This window comes from Cyrtonyx montezumae, unplaced genomic scaffold, assembly GCF_038088225.1.
Source record: "Cyrtonyx montezumae isolate F1298 unplaced genomic scaffold, pur_monq_1.0 scaffold_63, whole genome shotgun sequence".
Taxonomy (NCBI): Eukaryota; Metazoa; Chordata; class Aves; order Galliformes; family Odontophoridae; genus Cyrtonyx; species Cyrtonyx montezumae.
Genome location: NW_027072071.1, coordinates 231565 through 253903, shown reverse-complemented (window position 1 = coordinate 253903; position 22339 = coordinate 231565). Strand labels below are relative to the sequence as shown.

Sequence of the window (22339 nt, the reverse complement as noted above, 5' to 3'; positions counted from 1 at the left end):
GCTCTTCTGCAGGAGAGGAACAGAGATCCCGCTGGGGTGACACCACGATGCCACTCCTTATATACATTTGGGAAGCTGGCCTTGATAGGATCAGGACATTAATTTAATGCGCTTAAGGGTTTGGTTTGCCTGGCAGCAATAAATGCTCCTCAAAATGCAAAGCAGCCCGGCAAATACCAACTACTGAGGAAATAAAAAGGAATCTAAAAGTGCTCTGTTTGCAAGTTGGCTTAGAATATATTACAGTTTGAAGTGCTCCCCTAACTTAGGCTAATTATAGTTTAGCAAACTTTTTTTTTTTTTTTTTTGAAGAAACTCTTTGTGATTTGTTTGCAGTGTGTCGTTTGGGGTTTTGTGTCTCATGGGTTTTTGTGAATGATGGCGTATTTTGCAGGCTTGCACTTTGTGCGGTTAATTTCACAATCTCTCCTTTTTTCTCTCACCAAGTTTGTTTTGAGTGCGAAAAAGTTTCCAAAATCAACCATGGAAAAACACTGGAAGTCATGTTGTGATGTATGTATTGTTTCCCTGCCTGAACCACCAGTAAATCTACTGAGTTATGGGTCATTATTCATATGCAAGGACTCAAAGTGCCCCCCAAAAGCATTCCCTTACAGCATTTCACTGACCTTCTCCTACCACCACGAAACCCTATCAAAACAGAGCAGGTTCCCCCAGGAATTGAGGCATCTTCCAGTTTGCCCACCAGATTTACATTTTGTGGCATTTCAATGATGTTTTCTCTTGAACAGTGCTGCAAATTCTTAACCTGGGGTCCATTTGACATTGTTAAATTTTTGTTTGCTGCCGTTTTGGTGCTTCTACCCATCTGAATGTGAGACGTTTTGTTTCATCATCTGGTGGTCTGTACAGGTAACAAGAAGGGAAGAGCTGCACCTTCCAGCCTGGTGAGCATTCAAGAAGCAAGTGCTGAAGGTTGGGTGACTTTGCCAGGCACGTCCTTGACCCAGTGAAGATACATTAGGGAGAGACAACAGCCCCTGGGTTGGTGTCCAGGGAGCTGGGGTGATTCACACCCATAGGCATTGGTCTTCTTTGTCAACAGAGGAAGTCTTAATGAGTAGATTAGACTGAACACCAGGGTGGCTTTGACTCACGTTGGCAAGACAAATCTCTCTCTCCTAATCACCAGCCCAAGGAGGTGAGGCTGAGCCAACCCTCCCTGGGCCTTTCTAAATGACAATTGCAAAGTCAAAACAATAGGGCTTTTTCAGCTCTTTGAGAGTAAATATTTCAGGATAGAAAGACACGTTACAGTGCACTCAACCAATTGTCCTCAGCCCTTCCAAATGGGAACTACGATCAGAGAAGTCTTCATGCTCTCTGCACACCACGACAGTCTCTGGAGATTGTCAGTAAGAATGTTAGCCCTGAATTTTCATTGCAAGTCACAAAATGAAGGCTAAACCTCCATCCAACATTAAATTTTTTTATATCAAGCTCTCTGAAGGGAACATAGACCTTGAACCTTAGCAAGCCAGAGGACGTGACTACAGCACCGAGATTCACCAGGCTATTAATTGAAAGTGTAATTGCAACTTGCATGAGTTTGAGGGGCTGGTGGTATAAATTAGTTGCATAAACTGATACTCTTGCCCTATACGAATGGAATAATTCAACATATTTATAGCATGACTTTTTTGTTTATAATATTTTGGGCTCACAGTTCACGTTGGGTTGCCAGCACAATTGGCAGTATCAGTTAAAATATTCCGCTGGCAAATATTAGAGGCTTCAAGCTAAAGCTTGCAACATCTCAGATCCTTTAAGTTCTGAACAAAGGTTTATCAAAAGTGAAATGCATATTTGAATCCAAAGAGCACTACAAAAGGCAATTGTTCCAGCTCTTTCACTCGGCTAGAGCTAATGTGCTTTCTATGTAGGAGGACTGCATCCCAAATCAGAAGTCAGATTGAGAGCTGGGTGCTCCTTCCTGCACCCTATTATACGTGCAGGCTGTGTGGGAGACGCCTGGAACACATCATAGACTGCAATTAAACGTCTGCCAAACTAACTGCTCTGAATCGGCCCCACTTCCAAAACATCCCACCAGAGCTCCTTGAGAGGTGAGAGGTTCTGGGCATGGGCTGTCCAGTGTTGGATGACACTTCTGTTGGCCAACCTCCTGCTCATGATCTCAGTGATCAGGCAGTTATGTGGAAGGTTCTCGTAATGTCTTTTAGGTCTTTCCAAAGGACACAGATTGTTTCTTCTGTTGGAAAATCAGGTCTCAGGAATCACCAATTTGTTGTTTCTGCACAAACACAGGAGACAGGAGAGTACTTTGAAGCAAAAATAAAGATATTCTTTGCCGGAAAAAAAAAAAAAAGAGGGATCCATCATGCTTTCGTCTTTTAGAAAAAAAGGACAAAGGAAGGAAAGAAGGAAAATATTTTGATGAGGGGTTGAATGAATCATTTTAACGACTTGCAATCTCTCCCTTTGTCAGCGTTCTCCTGTATGTGCTCCTGTATGTGAATGGAATTCATTACGAGAACATGTGAAGTTCACTAATTTGTTTGTTGCCTCTGGAGGTGAATCTGAACTAGCTCTTAAAATATATTTTATGCGATAGTCTCAAAGAGCCATGTTCCATCTCTGTAATTACAGACAGCCATAGAGAACTCATTGCATTCAGACAAGACAATGGCAATAACCTACCTGTGCTAACAGCATTTGATAGACATAAGATTGGGTCACAATATGTATTTTTTGCACTCACACACAAGTCCAAGGACTATGTAGCCTCTTGTGACATCCATGAGGTGTTCAAGACTTAATCTGATTGGTGCATCTCTGTCTTCATGCATCCTAATTCCAATGTTAGATTGGCTTTAGAGAGATTGGTGCATCTCTGTCTTCATGCATCCTAAAGCCATGAGAATTCAGTGTGGCAATGTGTTTTTTCCTCTCTTACCCTACATCTGCGCTATGTTAGAAATCAAGTCTGGGAATTTCAAAGGATGTTCCTCAAAAAACGCATCAAACACTGAGCCTGGATTCACCTCCCTCCCATCTTCAGCCATCAAACTCGACATGTATTCTAATTTCCTCTTTGAGGCTCCCTCTGTGGCTGATGGAGGGAGATAGGCATCTCCAGACAGTGACTCATCAGGACCTAAAATAGGCAGTGAAGACAGGTGGGAGGAATCAGCCTCTGGAGGCACTTACCTCGCTGCTTACTGACGACCAGAGGCAGTCTAGACAACCAGACAAGAGCCCCGGCGCCCAGCTGCTGGATGGGCACAGCTGGGCGAGATGAGTCCCACCCTTTGGGTGCCACATTTCTTCAGTGCCTTTGAAGTCCTAATGAGAGTGCACAACATCACACGCTCTCTGGATTCGCTCCGTTCCCAATGGATGCTTACCTCCTATCTCTGTGCTGTGATTGGTGCCTGTAAATCTGAGGCTTGCAACAAAGCAAAGGGTTGTTTTGATCTTTTTTCATACTGATGCCTTCCCCCTTGCACAGCTGAAATAAAGGTGTGGTGTATGGGAATCCAGCCCCTTGAATGAGACAACATCCAGCTGCCTGATGGATCAGAAAAGGAAAAGAAAATATTGCAGCTCTCACTGGGCAACAGCAATATCCCTATAAGTATAGAGCTCTTCTCCCTAAGATGTTTTCATGGGGAGATGAGGTTTCATGAGCCCTAGAGAAGGAAGGAATTGTCCATGGAAGGTGGGTCAAATCCTCCTGGGAAACATAACCAGGAGATAGGTTCTTCCCTCTGTTATTTGAAGGCACCAATGCCCCAGCCCATGTTTGGTTGGATTTGTGGAGCTTTGTGGTGTATTTCTTTTGAATTGCTGATGTGTGCTGGTTCATGAAGCACGGCTGGGGGAGGGAGTTTGGAGAACATTAATTCTGTGTCATTTCCCTGGCTTATTCTTCTCTTGTGACAGAATCATCTATTTTCAATGAGAATACCGTAACCTTTTATGAGATACTTAAGCCCCTCTTCATGTAGATTTATGATGCTCAGTTATTCTTTTCTTGTCAAACCTTTCCTATGATTTTATTCATTAATGATTGTGACTGTTCTTTTCTGTGTTCCTGATTTTCTCCTCATATTTAATTGGGAAAGAGGAATGGTAGAGGGACAGAGAGTTCTTCCAGTTCTGAATCCTAACAATTGCCTCAGATAGGAAAGGACCTCCCTCTGGATTTTGTAAAACACCTCTCTGTCCAACTTGTGCCTGTATGGTTTGTTTCTTTGCACTGCCAGGTTGCTTTAATCACAAAGCAGTTCAGTCCTTTGTAGCTGGTTTAACACATTGATTTGTTGGCTTCTTTTTCAATCTTCTCACACGTACAACAAAATGACGTCCTCTGATCTGTTTTAAAAGCAGTTTATAATTGGCCATCATTGGATTTCCAAAATGATGCTGCAAAAATCAACCAAGCATGTTCCTGGTATTTTTCCAATAATGTCCCCATTGCAGAAGATTTGAGCAGCTATAAAATGTGCTCGATCGTCCCTCCTTGGTAGCAGATGTGCTATAAAAATGCAGAGCAGCTGAGATGACTTCTCTATGAATCTTAAAACTCTCATTTGATAGAATTGGGTGGAAGTTGGGTGGAAGTCAAATTTGGTGCAAGTTGGCATAAAAAACAAACAAACAAACAAACAAAAAACACCTGACTTTAAAAGACTTAAATAGTTTACAATGAGCAAAGTTTGAATCTTCGTGACAAACTCTTTGCAGCCCCCTTAGCTGCTGAGGCTTCTCATCAGCAGATCTGCCTCTTCCAATGCAGGAATTTCTATGTCTTTGGTAAACACAACAAAGTGGCAAAATATTTATTCTCCATGCACTTTATTGGAAAAAAGAGCAAAAATTGCCAAGCTCTTGAGTCATCAGCATACAGGTGAGGGTGCAGTAGTGTATATATATGTCAAAGCGCAGACTGCCTGTCAGGACATACAGAAGGAAGCTAGCAGAAATACAAGCAGTGTAATTAGTTTTTGCTGACTACAGATGGTGAAATGTCTTTCTTTGTTTTGATTTTTTTTAATTGAGATTTCCTTTATGACTTTCCTGTCTGCATGGGAATGACAAAGATGCTCCAAGACAGTGCACAAAGATCACACAAGGAGTCCAGTCCCTCCCATGGTCCCATGGAAACGCTTGCTGAAGCAATCTAGGGAAAGGCTTTTGCATTAAATGTCATAACTTGTTTCATAGAAAGCAAAGCTTTAATTGAAAAAAAAAAAAAAGATTATGTTGATGGGAAGCTGAGATTGAGCGATAATACAAGTGCATTTAGGGAAGCAGTATGTTCTAAGCATCCCTTTTTCTATGTAATTCTGGTGGAGTTGCTCTGATGTGATTTCCTGATGTCTATTCCCTTCATGCAAGGTGGAGCTGAGGTGGAGTAGAGCTTTCATTTTCTACTTTGGATCTTGAATTCTCTCAGATCTGGAGCTCAGACACGGGTGGTGCTCCTGGAGCACGGTGTCCCAGCTGAGATCCTCGCTCCTGGCCAGCACTGTGCTGGTGGCTGAGCTGAGCTCTCTGAGCTCCCCACTGTCCTGCAGCAGAGCTCAGCAGTGCTCTCAGAGGTTGAGCTCTGGCATGCATGACCCCCACCTCCACAGCTCCATTGGTTGCCCCTTGGGAAGCAGCCACAGCTGGGAGCACTGGGGGCACATTTCTTGCCTGCAGAGCTGGCGAATCCTCTGTGGTAGACACCATCATCCCGAGGTTGGGATGCTCTGCCAGCACCAGAGGAGGATCCACGTCTTCTGCTCGCTGCACCAGACCCATGGCCCAGGCTGGTGCTGCATCCAGAGGAGGTGTTGCACAGTGTTGTGATCACTGTCACAGGAAAACATAAGCTGAATCACACTTAGAATTTCTTTGAAATTATTTCCATTTGCAGATGCAAATCCCATTTTACATCCCCACAAATCATTCCTGGCTCTCGTAGCATTTTAAGGAAAATGGAAAACCTGGAGCTTACTTACATACTTTCACAGGGCACCCAGTGCGTATCCTGAAGGGAAAGAAATTCATAGAATCATTAAGGTTGGAAAAGACCTCTAAGACCACCCAGTCCCTCCCCACAGCCCATCCCCACCATGCCTACTGACCATGTCCCTCAATGCCACATCTTCATGGTTCTTGAACCCCCCCAGGGACAGTGAGCCCTGAGCAGTCTTTGCCAGTGCATCACCACTTTTTCAGAGGATAAAATTGTTCCTATCATCCAACCTGACTTTCCCCTGGCACAATTTGAGGCCATCATCTCTCATCCTACCACTGCTACCTAGGAGAAGGGAGCAAACCCCACCCCACCATAACCTCCTATCAGAGAGTTGAAGGGAAGGATAAGATCTCCCCTGAACCTCCTCTTTTCCAGACTGAGCAGAGCATTTCCTCAGCCCCTCCTCAAATGTTATCAGAAAGTTATCCATCACATAACCAACATCTCTAGCATTTTCCAGCCTTCTTGTCACTGCTAAGAACCCCAAGGGCTGAGGACAGCTCACACATTGCAGTAGAGGAACCTACCTGCTCTCTTCACCCTCCAACAAAGTCTTATAGGTGGCAATCTCGATGTCCAGGGCCATCTTGACGTTCAGCAGCTCCTGGTAATCTCGCAGCATGCAAGCCAGCTCATCCTTGGCCTTCTGGAGGGCACCCTGCAACTCAATGTGCTTCTCCCGTGCATCCTTCAGGGCGCAGTCCCCATGCTTCTCGGTGTCATTAACCGATGTCCGAAGCGAGGACACCTGTGTGGGCAACACAGAAATCCTTATTTTCCATAATTATCTGTAAATTCTCTCTTCTTTCAGGAGTCCCAAACTGGGAAATACTGATTTTTTTCCAAACACCAAACATTTCCAAAATCAAATATCTATTCTGAAATACTAAAGAAAGGCTGAGCATGTATCCTTACTGTGCTAAGCTTTGTTTCTAGGATACTAACGCTTTGTGCGAATTGGAACTAATAACTAAGGTTTTCCATTACTTCCCATTATAAAATATTTAATGAATCAGATGGTCTAAAAATCGCACTGGTTACTATGGGTGCTGAATTCTGGGTGACTCATAATTCTACCCAACCTATTGGATGCTTTGAACCTATGTCAGAAGCATTGTCTTCTGCTGGAATTCTCACTGAAGTAATTGTCTGAGTGCTGCAGCAATTCCAAACATCCAAAGTGGCACAATTATTCTTCTGCAGTAATCAGCCCAACAGAGAAATAGGCCAACAGATAACCCTTCTTCCCTGCTTGGCACTCTAGAGCAATGAGACCATGCTCCTTGATAAAGACAGAAGAAACTCAAGGGATGTAGAAAACAAGACTTGGGATCCCACATCTAGGATTAAATAGATTTTCAGGGTAAACACACCGTACCTGCTTCTTCACATTTTCAAGGTCGCACTGCCATCTGTGCATCACAAAACTCAGCTCCTCAATCTCTTGCTGTTGAGACTTCAGTTCATTGCATTGCTTCCTCTTGGCCTCCTCGAGCTCTTGGTACTGACAGAAAAGAGAGAGCTGGCAGTGGAGCACTGGTGGTGTTAGCAGCATAGGAGCCTCTGCTTCCAAACTTGAGGAAAGCTCTCATGCATAGCAGCTCCTGAGTCTGACAACAGCAAATGGAGCATTCCTCTTGTAGCTCTCAAAGCACCCAACTCACTCACCCACCACCTCCCCATTCCCAGTGTGACTGAGTGCTGTCCCATTGCACTGTGTGCATTTTTGGGGATGTTATCCTGACTTGGAGATTCCATCATGTTTAGCAGAATGGAAAGCTAAGTCTGGAAGTCCCGTAGTCAAGGCAGAATAAAAGAAGTCATTGCCTCTGAGCTACTATATTTGACACCTACAGGGCTAACAATGTGTTACAGGTAGCTACAACTTACCCTAGTTCTGTACAGTGCATCCAACTCAGCCTTGCTTTTCTGAGCTGCGTCTTCATACCAGAGCTCAATGCCCCTGAGGATGCCCTCTGTGTCCAGACTTCTGCTGTTGTCCATTTTCACCACCACAGAGGTGTCACTGAGACTTTTCTCCAGCTCATCAGTTCCCTAGAAGCCATATGAAGAAGCTGTAGGCATTTCTTATCTCACATCCCAGTGGAAGTGACACCATTAATGAGAGTTCATCTGGAGTCGCAGCCCATGAGCTGTGATTTGATTTGGTCATGCATGCAGCTAGAAGGAATTATTATTTTGAGATCTCAAAGGCTTCCTTGTTCCCATTGCCTCTGAGAGGGAGCCTGCTGGGTTTGTTTAATCAGGCCTAAATCAATGTAGATAAGGAGAGGCTGATGGGAGCAGCTGCAAGAATGGGAGAGAAGCATCCATACCTGAGCAGACACACACTTCAGCAGCTTTGTCTGCTGCTTTAGGGTTTCCAGCTTTGCTTCCAGCTCTGCCTTGGTGAGGTAGACACAGTCCGCATCCTAAAATAGTTCCATCATTTTGAAGTCAAAAAAGTGGCTACGAAGACCGAGGGTAACTTCATTATGTTTTTAGCCTAAGAGATTTTGTTTAGGGGAATTTTGTAATGGGGAATTTTTTTCTGAATCCACACTTGACCGGTGACTTTTAGCATTCTCAAAACCTGACCCGTGTCTTGCAGGCACCAGATCCGAGGAAACTCCTTGGATATCTCAACCCATCCCTTCTGTCCACCCAAGTTCCTTACCTTCTTCAGCAGCACAAACTCATTCTCAGCAGCTGTGCGTCTGTTCACCTCCTGCTCGTATCTGTTGGGGAAGAGATAGGACCAGCCACCGTGTCACCCTGAGGCTGGATCCTTGTCTGGATACTGAGGGATAGGGGTGCTTTGGTATCTCAGCCACTATCAGACAGAAGTTTGTTGACACAGAACAAAAGAAGTCCAACTGGAGATCTGAGCTCTCTGCCCTGGGAACTCACTTGCATTTGAGCTCTTCAATGAGCTTCTCGGTGTTGTTCAACTCCAGCTCCATCTGCCCCCTCTCATGCAACAGGGAGTCCAGCTGCCTCTGCAGGCTGCAGATGAAGGTGTTGAAGATGTGCTTGATGTTCTTCTGGGGTGGCAGGATGTGCTTTTGGAGGAGGGCCCATTTGGTGGCCAGCAGCCTGTTCTGCTGCTCCAGATGTTGCACCTGAGCTCAGAATGCAAAGTGTGTGCAAAGATGCATCATATAGGGATCAGATGAATGTGCAAGAACATGCATTCTCTTCTGAGTTAATGCCCCAGGGACAAATTATGGTTTGAAGGCAACAAGAGAACAAAAGGGGAGCACTGGAGCCTTTGCAACTCAAGAATCCTAAAGTAAGCTGGACATACTGTTCTGCCATTCTCCAAGGAAGCCCCACAGCCTTTGTGGCTGCTACAGGAACCATGGACTCTTTAAGCAGATCAGTGGGCTGATAGAGGAAGCCATCACTTGTGGGTAGGAGGCAATGCAGCTTTTACAAGGGCATACTGCATGAAGAGAGGGCAGCAGTGCAGGATTTCAGGCAGATCCCTTAGAGGAACAGCTCCCTTCTGCCATTAATGGCACATACAGAGACATAAAAGTAATCAGATTAAAATTACAGTATCAACTAGATCTGCATTAACTCCTCATGGCACTGAAGCCATACATGTTAGAACAGAGTAAGAGTCATGGGATGGGGTAGGATGGGATGGGATGGGATGGGAAGGGATGGGATGGGATGGGATGGGATGGGATGGGATGGGATGGGATGGGAAGGGATAGGGATAGGGTGGGATGGGAGAAGAGGAAAGAAAGACCCAAGCACAAATAGCTTTCCTCTATATTTAAACCTCATCACTCTTTTAATCTTGCCTCAGCTCTCACCTTGTCAATCAAACAGGCGAACTGGTTATTGAGGCTCCTCATTTGCTCTCTCTCCTGCCTTCGGATGTGCTGGATTTCAGGGTCGATCTTCACATCAAGTGGCCGCAGCAGGTTCTCGTTGACATGCACTGCATGAATGCCTTCTCTTCCACGGCCACGGAAGCCCAACCTGCTCCCATGCCTCCCACCATCACCATTGGTGCAAACACCAGTAGAAATAGGTTTATACCTATCCACATTTTGGAGGCTTCGGCTGCTCCATGTTCCATAACCTCTTCCAAACGGAGCAGTGGAGGGGAAGGTGCTGTTCCGGCAGCTCACACCACCAGCAGCAGAAGATGCTGAGAACTTCCTGCTATAAAGAGCCCTCCCAGCTGCAAGTTGCTGGCTCATGCTGGCTAATGTGACCCAAAAGAGGACAAGGGGCACTGGGCTGATGGAGGAGAGTGGAGCAAGCAGCTTAAAATGGACCCTTCTGCTCTGCCACCCCCAATCACCGCTTTTATACGCAGCTTAGGTGTGGGGCTTGTTTGAGGCAGATGAATAATTTGGGGTTTTTGCAAGGTTTGCCTCACCTGGAAGCAATTCATAAGTTTAAATATGCAAAACAATGCATAACACTGAACATTTGTGAAATCCTATGGAATTTTGCTGTTTTTAAATTGCTCTGCTTGCCTTCCTAGCCTTGAGGACACTGTGGGCTGGGTTTTGCAAGGATTCTCTTTTTTTTTTTTCAGCTTGTCTTCCTTCCTTCCATTAATCACACTTGAGAGAATCTCCCACTCTGTGAAGGAAAATTTATAGGGCTATGTTCTGTTGGACAGCAAATTAAAACTGCATTTTTTATTATCTACTCCTTTTCTGCCTGCTCCCTTAGGATTCTCTGAGTCTTAGGCTGGTCATTAGGGAAATCTCTCCTCAGAAAGAGTGGTCAGGCGTTGGCACGAGCTGCCCAGGCAGGTGGTAGAGGTCCCCATTCCTGGAGGTGTTCAATAACCATGGAGATGTGGCACTGAGGGGACTGCTCAGAGGACATGGTGGGTTGGGGTAAGCATTGGACTGGATGATCTTGGACGTCTTTTCCAACTTGAATGATTCTGAGAGTGGGCATGGTGGGGTTGGGTTGTCGGTTGGACGTGGTGATCTTAGAGGTCCTTTCCAACCCTAACAATTCTACTGTTCTGTAATTCTGAGTCTTCTCACAGAGTAGCAAAGACAGGACATGTCTACCAGGCACATCACCTGGGAGCTGGAACATTGGATGGACTGTACACACCGATTTCCTCACATGGAAGAGTGAATACTTTTTACATAGCCCTCTATTCACCATCCCTTGTTAAAGAACATCACTGGTTGGGCAGGAGTCACCTCCTCTAACTTTTGATGCTAGGCTGTGCTAAGATAGTTCCCCAGAGTGCCTTTCTTTCCTTCATTGACTAAAATGCCTAAAATGAGGAGCTCAGACTTAGGTGCCCAACTTTTAGAAGCACAAATGAGTGCAACTGTATCTTCTCATTAAGTTTTTAACTCTGATTGCATAGAATACACCCCCCCCAAAAAAAAAAAAAAAAGAGACTTCCCTGAAGATAATAAACACTCCAGAAAGCAGAAGGCTTAGCCACAAAGCTGTTAGCTGGATGGTTGTTAAGCATTTAATTGGGAGCAGTGGTAGGCTTGGCCTTGGTGGGAAGGCTACAAATGAAGCAGCAACCAGTATCATGCAAAAACACACACCTTATTAATACAGCTGCTCTATGGCTATTCCCTGTCACTATCCTTCATATTTGGGCTTGTAATTAAAACTCAGTATACCTCAAGGCAAATAAAAATGATTTATTAGAGTTGCTTGACAGATGGGGAAGAAAAGGATGATAATTTTAATACCTTTGCTGAGATCCTCACAATGCCTCAGAGGTGGAGCCAAGATTACATCTCTGTCCCCGTGGCATCTTTCCAAAGCCTCTTTCAAAACAGAAAGTCAAAGGGTTTCATTTCAGAGGGTTTGGAAAGCCATTTTAACATGTAACTTCTCCATAGGCTTAAAACTTGATCAGTATTTTTGGCAATTAAACATCCGAACGTTTCTGTTTTGGAAAAAGGGAAGAGAAGGGAAAGGAAGGGAAGGGAAGGGAAGGGAAGGGAAGGGAAGGGAAGGGAAGGGAAGGGAAGGGAAGGGAAGGGAAGGGAAGGGAAGGGAAGGGAAGGGAAGGGAAGGGAAGGGAAGGGAAGGGAAGGGAAGGGAAGGGAAGGGAAGGGAAGGGAAGGGAAGGGAAGGGAAGGGAAGGGAAGGGAAGGGAAGGGAAGGGAAGGGAAGGGAAGGGAAGGGAAGGGAAGGGAAGGGAAGGGAAGGGAAGGGAAGGGAAGGGAAGGGAAGAAGGGAAGGGAAGGCATAGTATTTCAATTGCTTATTTCTTTCCTGGCTTTTGAAAGGGTTTTGTTTGTTTGTTTGGGTTGGTTTTTTTCACTTCCTGGTTTCATTGGAAGGCTTTATGCCACCTTTCACAAGAAGACTTATGAAAAGCAAAACCAGGTACCAGAAATCTTGCTGGTACTCTGTCTGAGGAGCGGCTGATGTCAAAGGTTTTCATGTACCTCATTATTTGCAAATGTTCTTCACTGGAACAGTTTGCCCTTAGCCAAGCAAGAGAGATAATTGATGGTATGCAGTAGCTGGAAAGACAGCCAGCTTAATTGCAGGTTCTTGACAGCACTATCAATTACACCTACGCACAGAAAAGCAGGAATGATTGAAGCCCTGGGTGTCTCACTTGCCTGGTTAAATACAGGCAGGGTCCATGGCAGTCCCAGCTGGAAGAGCAGGATCAGAGCCCAGGAGGAGGACACTTGGCCTGGAGCTGCTTTGCCTCCATGCTCATCTTGTTCTTCCAGGCTGTCTCTCCTTGGTCTCCCACAGAAGTCCTCGCTGTATCCTCTGGTCCAGAGATGGGTTGTTGTGGTGCTTGGTGGCTCTCCTACACCTTAGGAGCAGAGATCTCATGGTGCTCTACCATGTCAAGGAGTGTCTGTGCCTCTCAGGGTTAGCTCCAAGCTTTTATTCCCTTGCTGGGTGTAATGCCAATAGATGTTACAGCTCTTGCTTCCAAAAATTTTCTTTCCCTAGACACACCTTGTTGAGCAAAACTCCTGAACTCGGGTTTTTGCTCCCCTAGACTCAGCAAAAAGTTCATCTGTCTGGAGCAGCCTCACCTCTGACTCTGAGCCCCAGTGTTCCCCAGTGACTTAGAGTCCCCAGAAGGCAATGATGCCTCATGAGCCCTTGGGTTGCTTTCTGCTGCTCAGCAGTGGTTTAATGGGACACACAGTCAGTTCTGCCCTCCCCTCCCAACTTCACCTCGTCCCACCCAATTTTCTGCAGGAGCTAGAATTTGTATGTGTCATTGGCTCATGAAAACGTCCTAGGTTTACCATTCACCAAGTCTTCTCCTCTTACATCCTGCTGATAGGGGTCCATTTCATTGCCACAGCAATCATGGCAACTGCAACTCTCTTGTATGAGATAGGAGTTGTACGTGTTTGTGAGCACCATGCAGAAAGGGGAATGGCTGTTAAGGTGATCACAGCTCGCTAATTTTCTTCTAATCACCAGGAATTTTGGAAAGAGGCCCAGCAGTAAATACAGAAGACCCACAATTCTCATGTAGCCGTGACTCATTTCATGGCTTTCTGACAAAGTAAATCAGGAGGGAACTTTTTGTTCTGGCAAAGAGGGCACAAGCCCTAAACTCTTATCAGTCAAGTTGGGAGAGAGCTCCAAGTCCAGCTCTGCGGCACATCTTCTTTCTCCCACTAGGTGGTGGCATCTATTGCATCTTCAGCACCCCTGCCCAGGCAGGTTCCTGGTTAGGTTCTTGGTGGTGACATGATCCTGTTCACATATCCTCCAACACTCAGCAAGGATAAAGCTAGCAAGGACTGACTCCTACCTGCAGAGGGCAATATTTGGAAAGCAGGACAGCATGGGGACAAGGTCCTCGGTTTTGCAAGGTGAAATTCCCTATGGATTTGTACCCTGAGGATGGCTGTGAGCCTGGGGATGTTTTTTTACAACACACAGTGCTGAAATGCAGTTACCACCACTGACTAACTGTCATCTTCACCATCCTGGTGTCCTCCTCTTCTACCCAAAACTTTGCTCCTACTGTCAGAGTTCTTAGATGCTCACACCATGTCAAGGCCCAGGCTGTCCATGGGTCCTTCCTGCAGCATTACATGTCAGCCGTGTTCACAGCTGTCTGACTCTACTGGCCTCAAGACTTCAACAGCATCGATCTGAAGGTCTCAACTTCTGATCTTGTTCTCATGATTTTGACTCAGATTCTGAACTTCAAAACTCAAAATGTCTCTGAGTGCAGTCTTAGCCAATCCATCTGGTGGCACTTGAGAGAAGAAATGGCCCTCCAGCCCCTCATGGCCCTACAACTCCTCATGGCCTACAGCTCACTCTGAAGGAAAGCAGAGGGGTAGGAACTGATCTCTGCTCTCTGCTCATTTTTTAATTTTTTTTATATTATATTATTAGAAATCTTAAATTCTAGGCCAGGTTTTTCACTCCTATGTACACAGGCAATTTGGCGTAGAAAGAGGTGCCAGAACACTCATCTCCAGAAACTGGAGATATCATTACAGCTCAGCTGACAAGCAGAACAGGTTCTGATGTACCCTTCCAAACCATTCCTTCAGAAAATTAGCCCAGCACTCAAGGCTACATAGTACCAGTGTGTAAACAGTACTTAAAGCAACGCAGTGGAAATGCTGATCCAGCCTTCATATGAGGTCAGGGTTAGCAATCTTTCATCTATGCTGGTCTCCCAGGCTCCTGCAAAGTTAACGGAAGCAGATGGTTTTGTCTGATCTCCAGCAGTGATTCATCCTGCACTAAGGTACATGCACAAATTAGACTTCTGAACTGCCTCCAGAAATGCCCGTTTCTCTCCATTGAGTCCACCTTCTTCTGTTTCTCCCTTTCACTCTGCAAAATGCACGAGGAAAAAAATAAAAACAAAAACCCACAGACGTGACCACAGTGTCCATATAAATTCTTTATTCCTTCTGATGGCACGAATTAGAGATGAAAAGCTCCAGGCATACTATCTACATAATATAAGCATGAAATGATAACCCAGCAACATTTTGTAGTGTGCATTTAAAATAGAAGGGGCTTTCAGTTTTTGTTGTGGGAGAGAGGCATTGTCTTAGCTCCTCTCTTAGATAAAAGTGGGTTATGGTGATGCATCTTATCCCTTCAGTCCTGAAGAATTGAGTCATTTCAGTGCCTGGTGTTGCAGCAGCCATTAACAAGGTGAGCAAAGTGTCCCAGCTAACAGAGCACAGCTCCGTGGGGCATTGTGCAAGCCAAGGTGCACTCACACCACCCACACGCTGAACCTGTGGGGTGTGAGCCAGTGAGGATGAAAATATGAGCTTATCTTATCAGAGTTTGCTAACACAACCTCCAGCACAGCCCCACAACAGCTGGTAGGTTCCACACATGTGTGGGGCATTCTGCAGTGGGTGAGAGCAGTGATAATTCATTTTTGCCTGGAATTTTCCCAGCCCTCCCCATCTGAAGGGCATTTCAAGCTGCTTCTGGACCACATCATTAAGGTTTGATTTAACCCTTTGTGTCTCTCCATGAACCTTCTCTAATTGCTTTCATGACTCTATGGACATTTGTAAATGGGTCTCCACGGTGGATTTCCTGCCTAGTGAGTACCCCATTCCCCAGCAAAGAGTTGCCACTGACTGCTGCTCCCACAACTATTCACAATCTGATTTCTTGGGAAAACAGTTTAGAGGTCCCTACTTTCCCTCTGAATGGGAATAGACAAGAAATATTCCTGGTGTGGATTATGATATTCCATTTATCTAAGTGTAGTGTTGTTTAAGATGTCGCTGTTGCATCATGCTTCTTGAACAAACCTTCCTGGTAACCTCAGCTGATCTGTCCATCATTAGGAGGTGCAAACATTCCATCTAAATAGTAGGAAATATTTAATTAAGAGTATAAGTGACTGAACACTAGAATAGGTTGCTCAGAGATAGTGAAAAACCACCCAGACAGTGTCTTGGACCCACGGTCCATGACTAGGGTGGCTGCTGTTGAGAAGAGAGGTTGGACTAAATGGGCCCAGAGGTTGCCTTCCAACCCCAACCTCATATAGTGCTTTGTGAACTGAGATGGATCCATGTGTCCTGGTTGAATGTGTGGATTAGGCCAATGGGGCTCGTACCCTGAAACCCTCCTCCTCAACTGATGTTCAGCTTACATGCTACCAACCACAGATGCTCTTTTGAAAACATCTTCCACTTTCTACTATGTCTTTCGATCAGGTCTCCAGAAACTGGTTTTTTGTTTCTAACAGTTGATTCAGAAGTCCTGTACATGTTGGAGTTGCACCCATGAATAGACACACAGATACCATACAGAGTTTCAAGCTTTTAGTTGGCAAAGGAGAAGACCCCAGACAGAATGAATTGAAGTGCTCAGACCATTTCAGAAAAAGACTAAGGAAACAATACAAATCATGAAAATGCAATCAAAAAAGAGAGGTGTGGCAGTGCTAGCTTGGAGAATTCAGTACGTTGCTGTATATGGAGAAAAGTGCTCAGTATCTCAGGTGACTCAGTGATGGAAAGAAAAGCAATCCTTGCACTGAAAGCAAGTGGAAGGCCTTTCTCCAATTACAACAGCAAATATTACTTGTGGTAAGGATCACCAGAAAAATCATAAGTCTCCGAGTCAAAAGCAGAGCCAGATGAGTATCCACATCTTGGAGAAGATGACACAACTTCAGAGCTGCATTCTCCAGTTTCATCCCTAGAACTGTAACATTCAACACCACCACACTCACCAGCACCCTGGTAATATCCATCCCCACCAGGAAAATGCCCACTTCCAAAGACACACCCCTCACTGCCAGAACTACAGATATCCCCAGAGCATGAACCTCCAGATCCATAACCTTCGCCAAAAGAACTTGCTCCATAACCACCAGAGATATGACAGTCAGGAGAAATACATGAACCCTCGCTGAAGGTCCCAACATCATGGGAAACAGGCCTATTATTAGCAAAGCCTCCTTCAAAACCTGAACCAAAAGCTCCTCCTTCACGAATGGAGCAACCACTTTCACTGCTGCCATAGCTAGATACCCCATGCACGGAGCTTCCACCTCCACTAGAAAGGGACCCTCTCCTCCCACACCCACTATCAGAGATTGAGCCATAGCCTCCTGAGCTGGGACCTCCACCAGATGAGGATCCACCACTGCCAAAGTATCCTGCAGAACCTGAGCCAGGACTGGAGCTGACTCCTCCACAGGAAGAGCCGCCACTTCCACTACCATAGCTTGATCCCCAATGCCCTGAATCCCCACTTCCACCAGAAACGGACACTCCCCTTCCATATCCACTACAAGAGCCTTCTGAGCTGTGACATCCACCAAACGAGTGACCAAAGTGACCTCCAGAACCTGAGCCAGAGCCGAAACCAGAGCCAGAGTAAGAGCTAGGAATGCCACCTCCACAGGTGGAGCTTCCACATCCACTGCCATAGCTCGATCCCCCATGACTAGAGCTCCCACTTCCACCAGAAATGGACCCTCTCCTATCAGATCCAACACCAGAGCCTGACCCAATGCCTCCAGAGCTGTGACCTCCTCCACATGAGGAACCACCACTGCCACTCTGTCCTCCAGAACCTGAGCCAGAACTAGAGCTTCCTCCTCCACAAATCGAGCCTCCACTTCCACTGCCATAGCTCGATCCTCCATGCCCTGAGCTTCCACCTCCACCGGAAATGGATCCTCTCCTGCCAGAGCCACTGCTCCCTCCAGAGCTCAGCCCTCCACCATGAGGACTGCATCGGCCACTGCCAGAGCTTGAGCCATACCCTTCTGAGCTGTGACCTCCTGCAGATGAGGAACCACCACCTCCAAAGTGTCCTCCAGAACCTGAGCCAGAACTAGAGCTTCCTCCTCCACAAATGGAGCCTCCACTTCCACTGCCATAGCTCGATCCCCCATGACCAGAGCTCCCACTTCCACCAGAAATGGACCCTCTCCTTCCAGATCCACCACCAGAGCCTGACCCAATTCCTCCAGAGCTGTGACCTCCACCAGATGAGGATCCTCCACTGCCACTGTGTCCTCCAGAACCTGAGCCAGAACTAGAGCCCCCTCCTCCACAAATGGAGCCTCCACTTCCACTGCCATAGCTTGATCCTCCATGCCCTGAGCTTCCACCTCCACTGGAAATGGATCCTCTCCTGCCAGAGCCACTGCTCCCTCCAGAGCTCAGCCCTCCACCATGAGGACTGCATCGGCCACTGCCCGAGCTTGAGCCATACCCTCCCGAACTGTGACCTCCGCCAGATGAGGATCCACCACCTCCATAGTGTCCTCCAGAACCTGAGCCAGAACTAGAGACCCCTCCTCCACAGATGGAGCCTCCACTTCCACTGCCATAGCTCGATCCCCCATGACTAGAGCTCCCACTTCCACCAGAAATGGACCCTCTCCTGCCAGATCCACCACCAGAGCCTGACCCAATGCCTCCAGAGCTGTGACCTCCTCCACATGAGGATCCTCCACTGCCACTGTGTCCTCCCGAACCTGAGCCAGAACTAGAGCTTCCTCCTCCACAAATCGAGCCTCCGCTTCCACTGCCATAGCTCGATCCTCCATGCCCTGAGCTTCCACCTCCACTGGAAATGGATCCTCTCCTGCCAGAGCCACTGCTCCCTCCAGAGCTCAGCCCTCCACCATGAGGACTGCATCGGCCACTGCCAGAGCATGAGCCGTACCCTCCTGAGCTGTGACCTCCTCCAGTTGAGGATCCTCCACTGCCACTGTATCCTCCAGAACTTGAGCCAGAACTAGAGCTTCCTCCTCCACAGATGGAGCCTCCACTTCCACTGCCATAGCTCGATCCCCCATGACCAGAGCTCCCACTTCCACCAGAAATGGACCCTCTCCTTCCAGATCCACCACCGGAGCCTGACCCAATTCCTCCAGAGCTGTGACCTCCACCAGATGAGGATCCTCCACTGCCACTGTGTCCTCCCGAACCTGAGCCAGAACTAGAGCTTCCTCCTCCACAAATCGAGCCTCCGCTTCCACTGCCATAGCTCGATCCTCCATGCCCTGAGCTTCCACCTCCACTGGAAATGGATCCTCTCCTGCCAGAGCCACTGCTCCCTCCAGAGCTCAGCCCTCCACCATGAGGACTGCATCGGCCACTGCCAGAGCTTGAGCCATACCCTTCTGAGCTGTGACCTCCTCCAGATGAGGAACTTCCACCTACATAGTGTCCTCCAGAACCTGAGCCAGAACTAGAGCCCCCTCCTCCACAGATGGAGCCTCCACTTCCACTGCCATAGCTCGATCCCCCATGACTAGAGCTCCCACTTCCACCAGAAATGGACCCTCTCCTGCCAGATCCACCACCAGAGCCTGACCCAATTCCTCCAGAGCTGTGACCTCCACCAGATGAGGAACCACAACTGCCACTGTGTCCTCCAGAACCTGAGCCAGAACTAGAGCTTCCTCCTCCACAAATGGAGCCTCCACTTCCACTGCCATAGCTCGATCCTCCATGCCCTGAGCTTCCACCTCCACTGGAAATGGATCCTCTCCTGCCAGAGCCACTGCTCCCTCCAGAGCTCAGCCCTCCACCATGAGGACTGCATCGGCCACTGCCAGAGCTTGAGCCATACCCTCCCGAGCTGTGACCTCCTCCAGATGCGGAACCTCCACCTCCATAGCGTCCTCCAGAACCTGAGCAAGAACTAGAGCTTCCTCCTCCACAAATGGAGCCTCCACTTCCACTGCCATAGCTCGATCCCCCATGACCAGAGCTCCCACTTCCACCAGAAATGGACCCTCTCCTTCCAGATCCACCACCAGAGCCTGACCCAATTCCTCCAGAGCTGTGACCTCCACCAGATGAGGATCCTCCACTGCCACTGTGTCCTCCAGAACCTGAGCCAGAACTAGAGCTTCCTCCACCACAAATGGAGCCTCCGCTTCCACTGCCATAGCTCGATCCTCCATGCCCTGAGCTTCCACCTCCACCGGAAATGGATCCTCTCCTGCCAGAGCCACTGCTCCCTCCAGAGCTCAGCCCTCCACCATGAGGACTGCATCGGCCACTGCCAGAGCTTGAGCCATACCCTCCCGAGCTGTGACCTCCTCCAGATGAGGATCCACCTCCTCCATAGTGTCCTCCAGAACCTGAGCCAGAACTAGAGCTTCCTCCTCCACAAATCGAGCCTCCACTTCCACTGCCATAGCTCGATCCCCCATGACCAGAGCTCCCACTTCCACCAGAAATGGACCCTCTCCTTCCAGATCCACCACCAGAGCCTGACCCAATTCCTCCAGAGCTGTGACCTCCTCCAGATGAGGATCCTCCTCTGCCACTGTGTCCTCCCGAACCTGAGCCAGAACTGGAGCTGCCTTCTCCACAAATAGAGCCACCGCTTCCACTGCCATAGCTCGATCCTCCATGCCCTGAGCTTCCACCTCCACCGGAAATGGATCCTCTCCTGCCAGAGCCACTGCTCCCTCCAGAGCTCAGCCCTCCACCATGAGGACTGCATCGGCCACTGCCAGAGCTTGAGCCATACCCTCCCGAGCTGTGACCTCCGCCAGATGAGGATCCACCTCCTCCATAGTGTCCTCCAGAACCTGAGCCAGAACTAGAGCTTCCTCCTCCACAAATCGAGCCTCCACTTCCACTGCCATAGCTCGATCCCCCATGACTAGAGCTCCCACTTCCACCAGAAATGGACCCCCTCCTTCCAGATCCACCACCAGAGCCTGACCCAATTCCTCCAGAGCTGTGACCTCCTCCACATGAGGATCCTCCTCTGCCACTGTGTCCTCCCAAACCTGAGCCAGAACTGGAGCTGCCTTCTCCACAAATAGAGCCACCGCTTCCACTGCCATAGCTCGATCCTCCATGCCCTGAGCTTCCACCTCCACCGGAAATGGATCCTCTCCTGCCAGAGCCACTGCTCCCTCCAGAGCTCAGCCCTCCACTATGAGGACTGCATCGGCCACTGCCCGAGCTTGAGCCATACCCTCCTGAGCTGTGACCTCCTCCAGATGAGGATCCTCCACTGCCACTGTATCCTCCAGAACTTGAGCCAGAACTAGAGCTTCCTCCTCGACAGATGGAGCCTCCACTTCCACTGCCATAGCTCGATCCCCCATGACCAGAGCTCCCACTTCCACCAGAAATGGACCCTCTCCTTCCAGATCCACCACCGGAGCCTGACCCAATTCCTCCAGAGCTGTGACCTCCACCAGATGAGGATCCTCCACTGCCACTGTGTCCTCCAGAACCTGAGCCAGAACTAGAGCCCCCTCCTCCACAAATGGAGCCTCCGCTTCCACTGCCATAGCTCGATCCTCCATGCCCTGAGCTTCCACCTCCACCGGAAATGGATCCTCTCCTGCCAGAGCCACTGCTCCCTCCAGAGCTCAGCCCTCCACCATGAGGACTGCATCGGCCACTGCCAGAGCTTGAGCCATACCCTCCTGAGCTGTGACCTCCTCCAGATGCGGAACCTCCACCTCCATAGCGTCCTCCAGAACCTGAGCCAGAACTAGAGCTTCCTCCTCCACAAATCGAGCCTCCACTTCCACTGCCATAGCTCGATCCCCAATGACTAGAGCTCCCACTTCCACCAGAAATGGACCCCCTCCTTCCAGATCCACCACCAGAGCCTGACCCAATTCCTCCAGAGCTGTGACCTCCTCCACATGAGGATCCTCCTCTGCCACTGTGTCCTCCCGAACCTGAGCCAGAACTGGAGCTGCCTTCTCCACAAATAGAGCCACCGCTTCCACTGCCATAGTTCGATCCTCCATGCCCTGAGCTTCCACCTCCACCGGAAATGGATCCTCTCCTGCCAGAGCCACTGCTCCCTCCAGAGCTCAGCCCTCCACTATGAGGACTGCATCGGCCACTGCCCGAGCTTGAGCCATACCCTCCTGAGCTGTGACCTCCTCCAGATGAGGATCCTCCACTGCCACTGTATCCTCCAGAACTTGAGCCAGAACTAGAGCTTCCTCCTCCACAGATGGAGCCTCCACTTCCACTGCCATAGCTCGATCCCCCATGACCAGAGCTCCCACTTCCACCAGAAATGGACCCTCTCCTTCCAGATCCACCACCAGAGCCTGACCCAATTCCTCCAGAGCTGTGACCTCCACCAGATGAGGATCCTCCACTGCCACTGTGTCCTCCAGAACCTGAGCCAGAACTAGAGCCCCCTCCTCCACAAATGGAGCCTCCACTTCCACTGCCATAGCTCGATCCTCCATGCCCTGAGCTTCCACCTCCACTGGAAATGGATCCTCTCCTGCCAGAGCCACTGCTCCCTCCAGAGCTCAGCCCTCCACCATGAGGACTGCATCGGCCACTGCCAGAGCTTGAGCCATACCCTTCTGAGCTGTGACCTCCTCCAGATGAG

At 48.3% G+C, this 22339-nt stretch overlaps 1 protein-coding gene and 1 long non-coding RNA gene across 2 annotated transcripts; both read right to left on the bottom strand.

Moving 5' to 3' along the window:
* Positions 1-5452: 5452 nt before the first annotated feature.
* On the bottom strand, positions 5453-17615 carry LOC136057390 (keratin, type II cytoskeletal 7-like). The gene is made up of 10 exons (XM_065750104.1): positions 16710-17615; positions 9838-10317; positions 8924-9135; positions 8691-8751; positions 8350-8445; positions 7904-8068; positions 7392-7517; positions 6541-6761; positions 5994-6022; positions 5453-5844 (listed from the first exon to the last, which is right to left on the bottom strand). Exons 1-10 carry the CDS (start codon positions 17613-17615, stop codon positions 5453-5455), a joined length of 2688 nt encoding a protein of 895 aa, XP_065606176.1.
* A 2270-nt stretch (positions 17616-19885) lies between these two features.
* On the bottom strand, positions 19886-22339 carry LOC136057373 (uncharacterized). The gene is made up of 3 exons (XR_010623021.1): positions 22326-22339; positions 21900-22073; positions 19886-20270 (listed from the first exon to the last, which is right to left on the bottom strand). It is a non-coding gene; the product is annotated as an uncharacterized LOC136057373 (long non-coding RNA).

Coding starts and splice junctions, on each gene's coding strand:
- LOC136057390 (XM_065750104.1), bottom strand. CDS start 17,615: ATGGCAGTGGAAGTGGAGGCTCGATTTGTGGAGGAGGAAGCTCTAGTT. Junction 8,752..8,923: donor ATTGAAGAGCTCAAATGCAA/GTGAGTTCCCAG, acceptor CTTCCCCAACAG/ATACGAGCAGGAGGTGAACA. Junction 8,069..8,349: donor TGAAGTGTGTGTCTGCTCAG/GTATGGATGCTT, acceptor TATGGCTTCTAG/GGAACTGATGAGCTGGAGAA.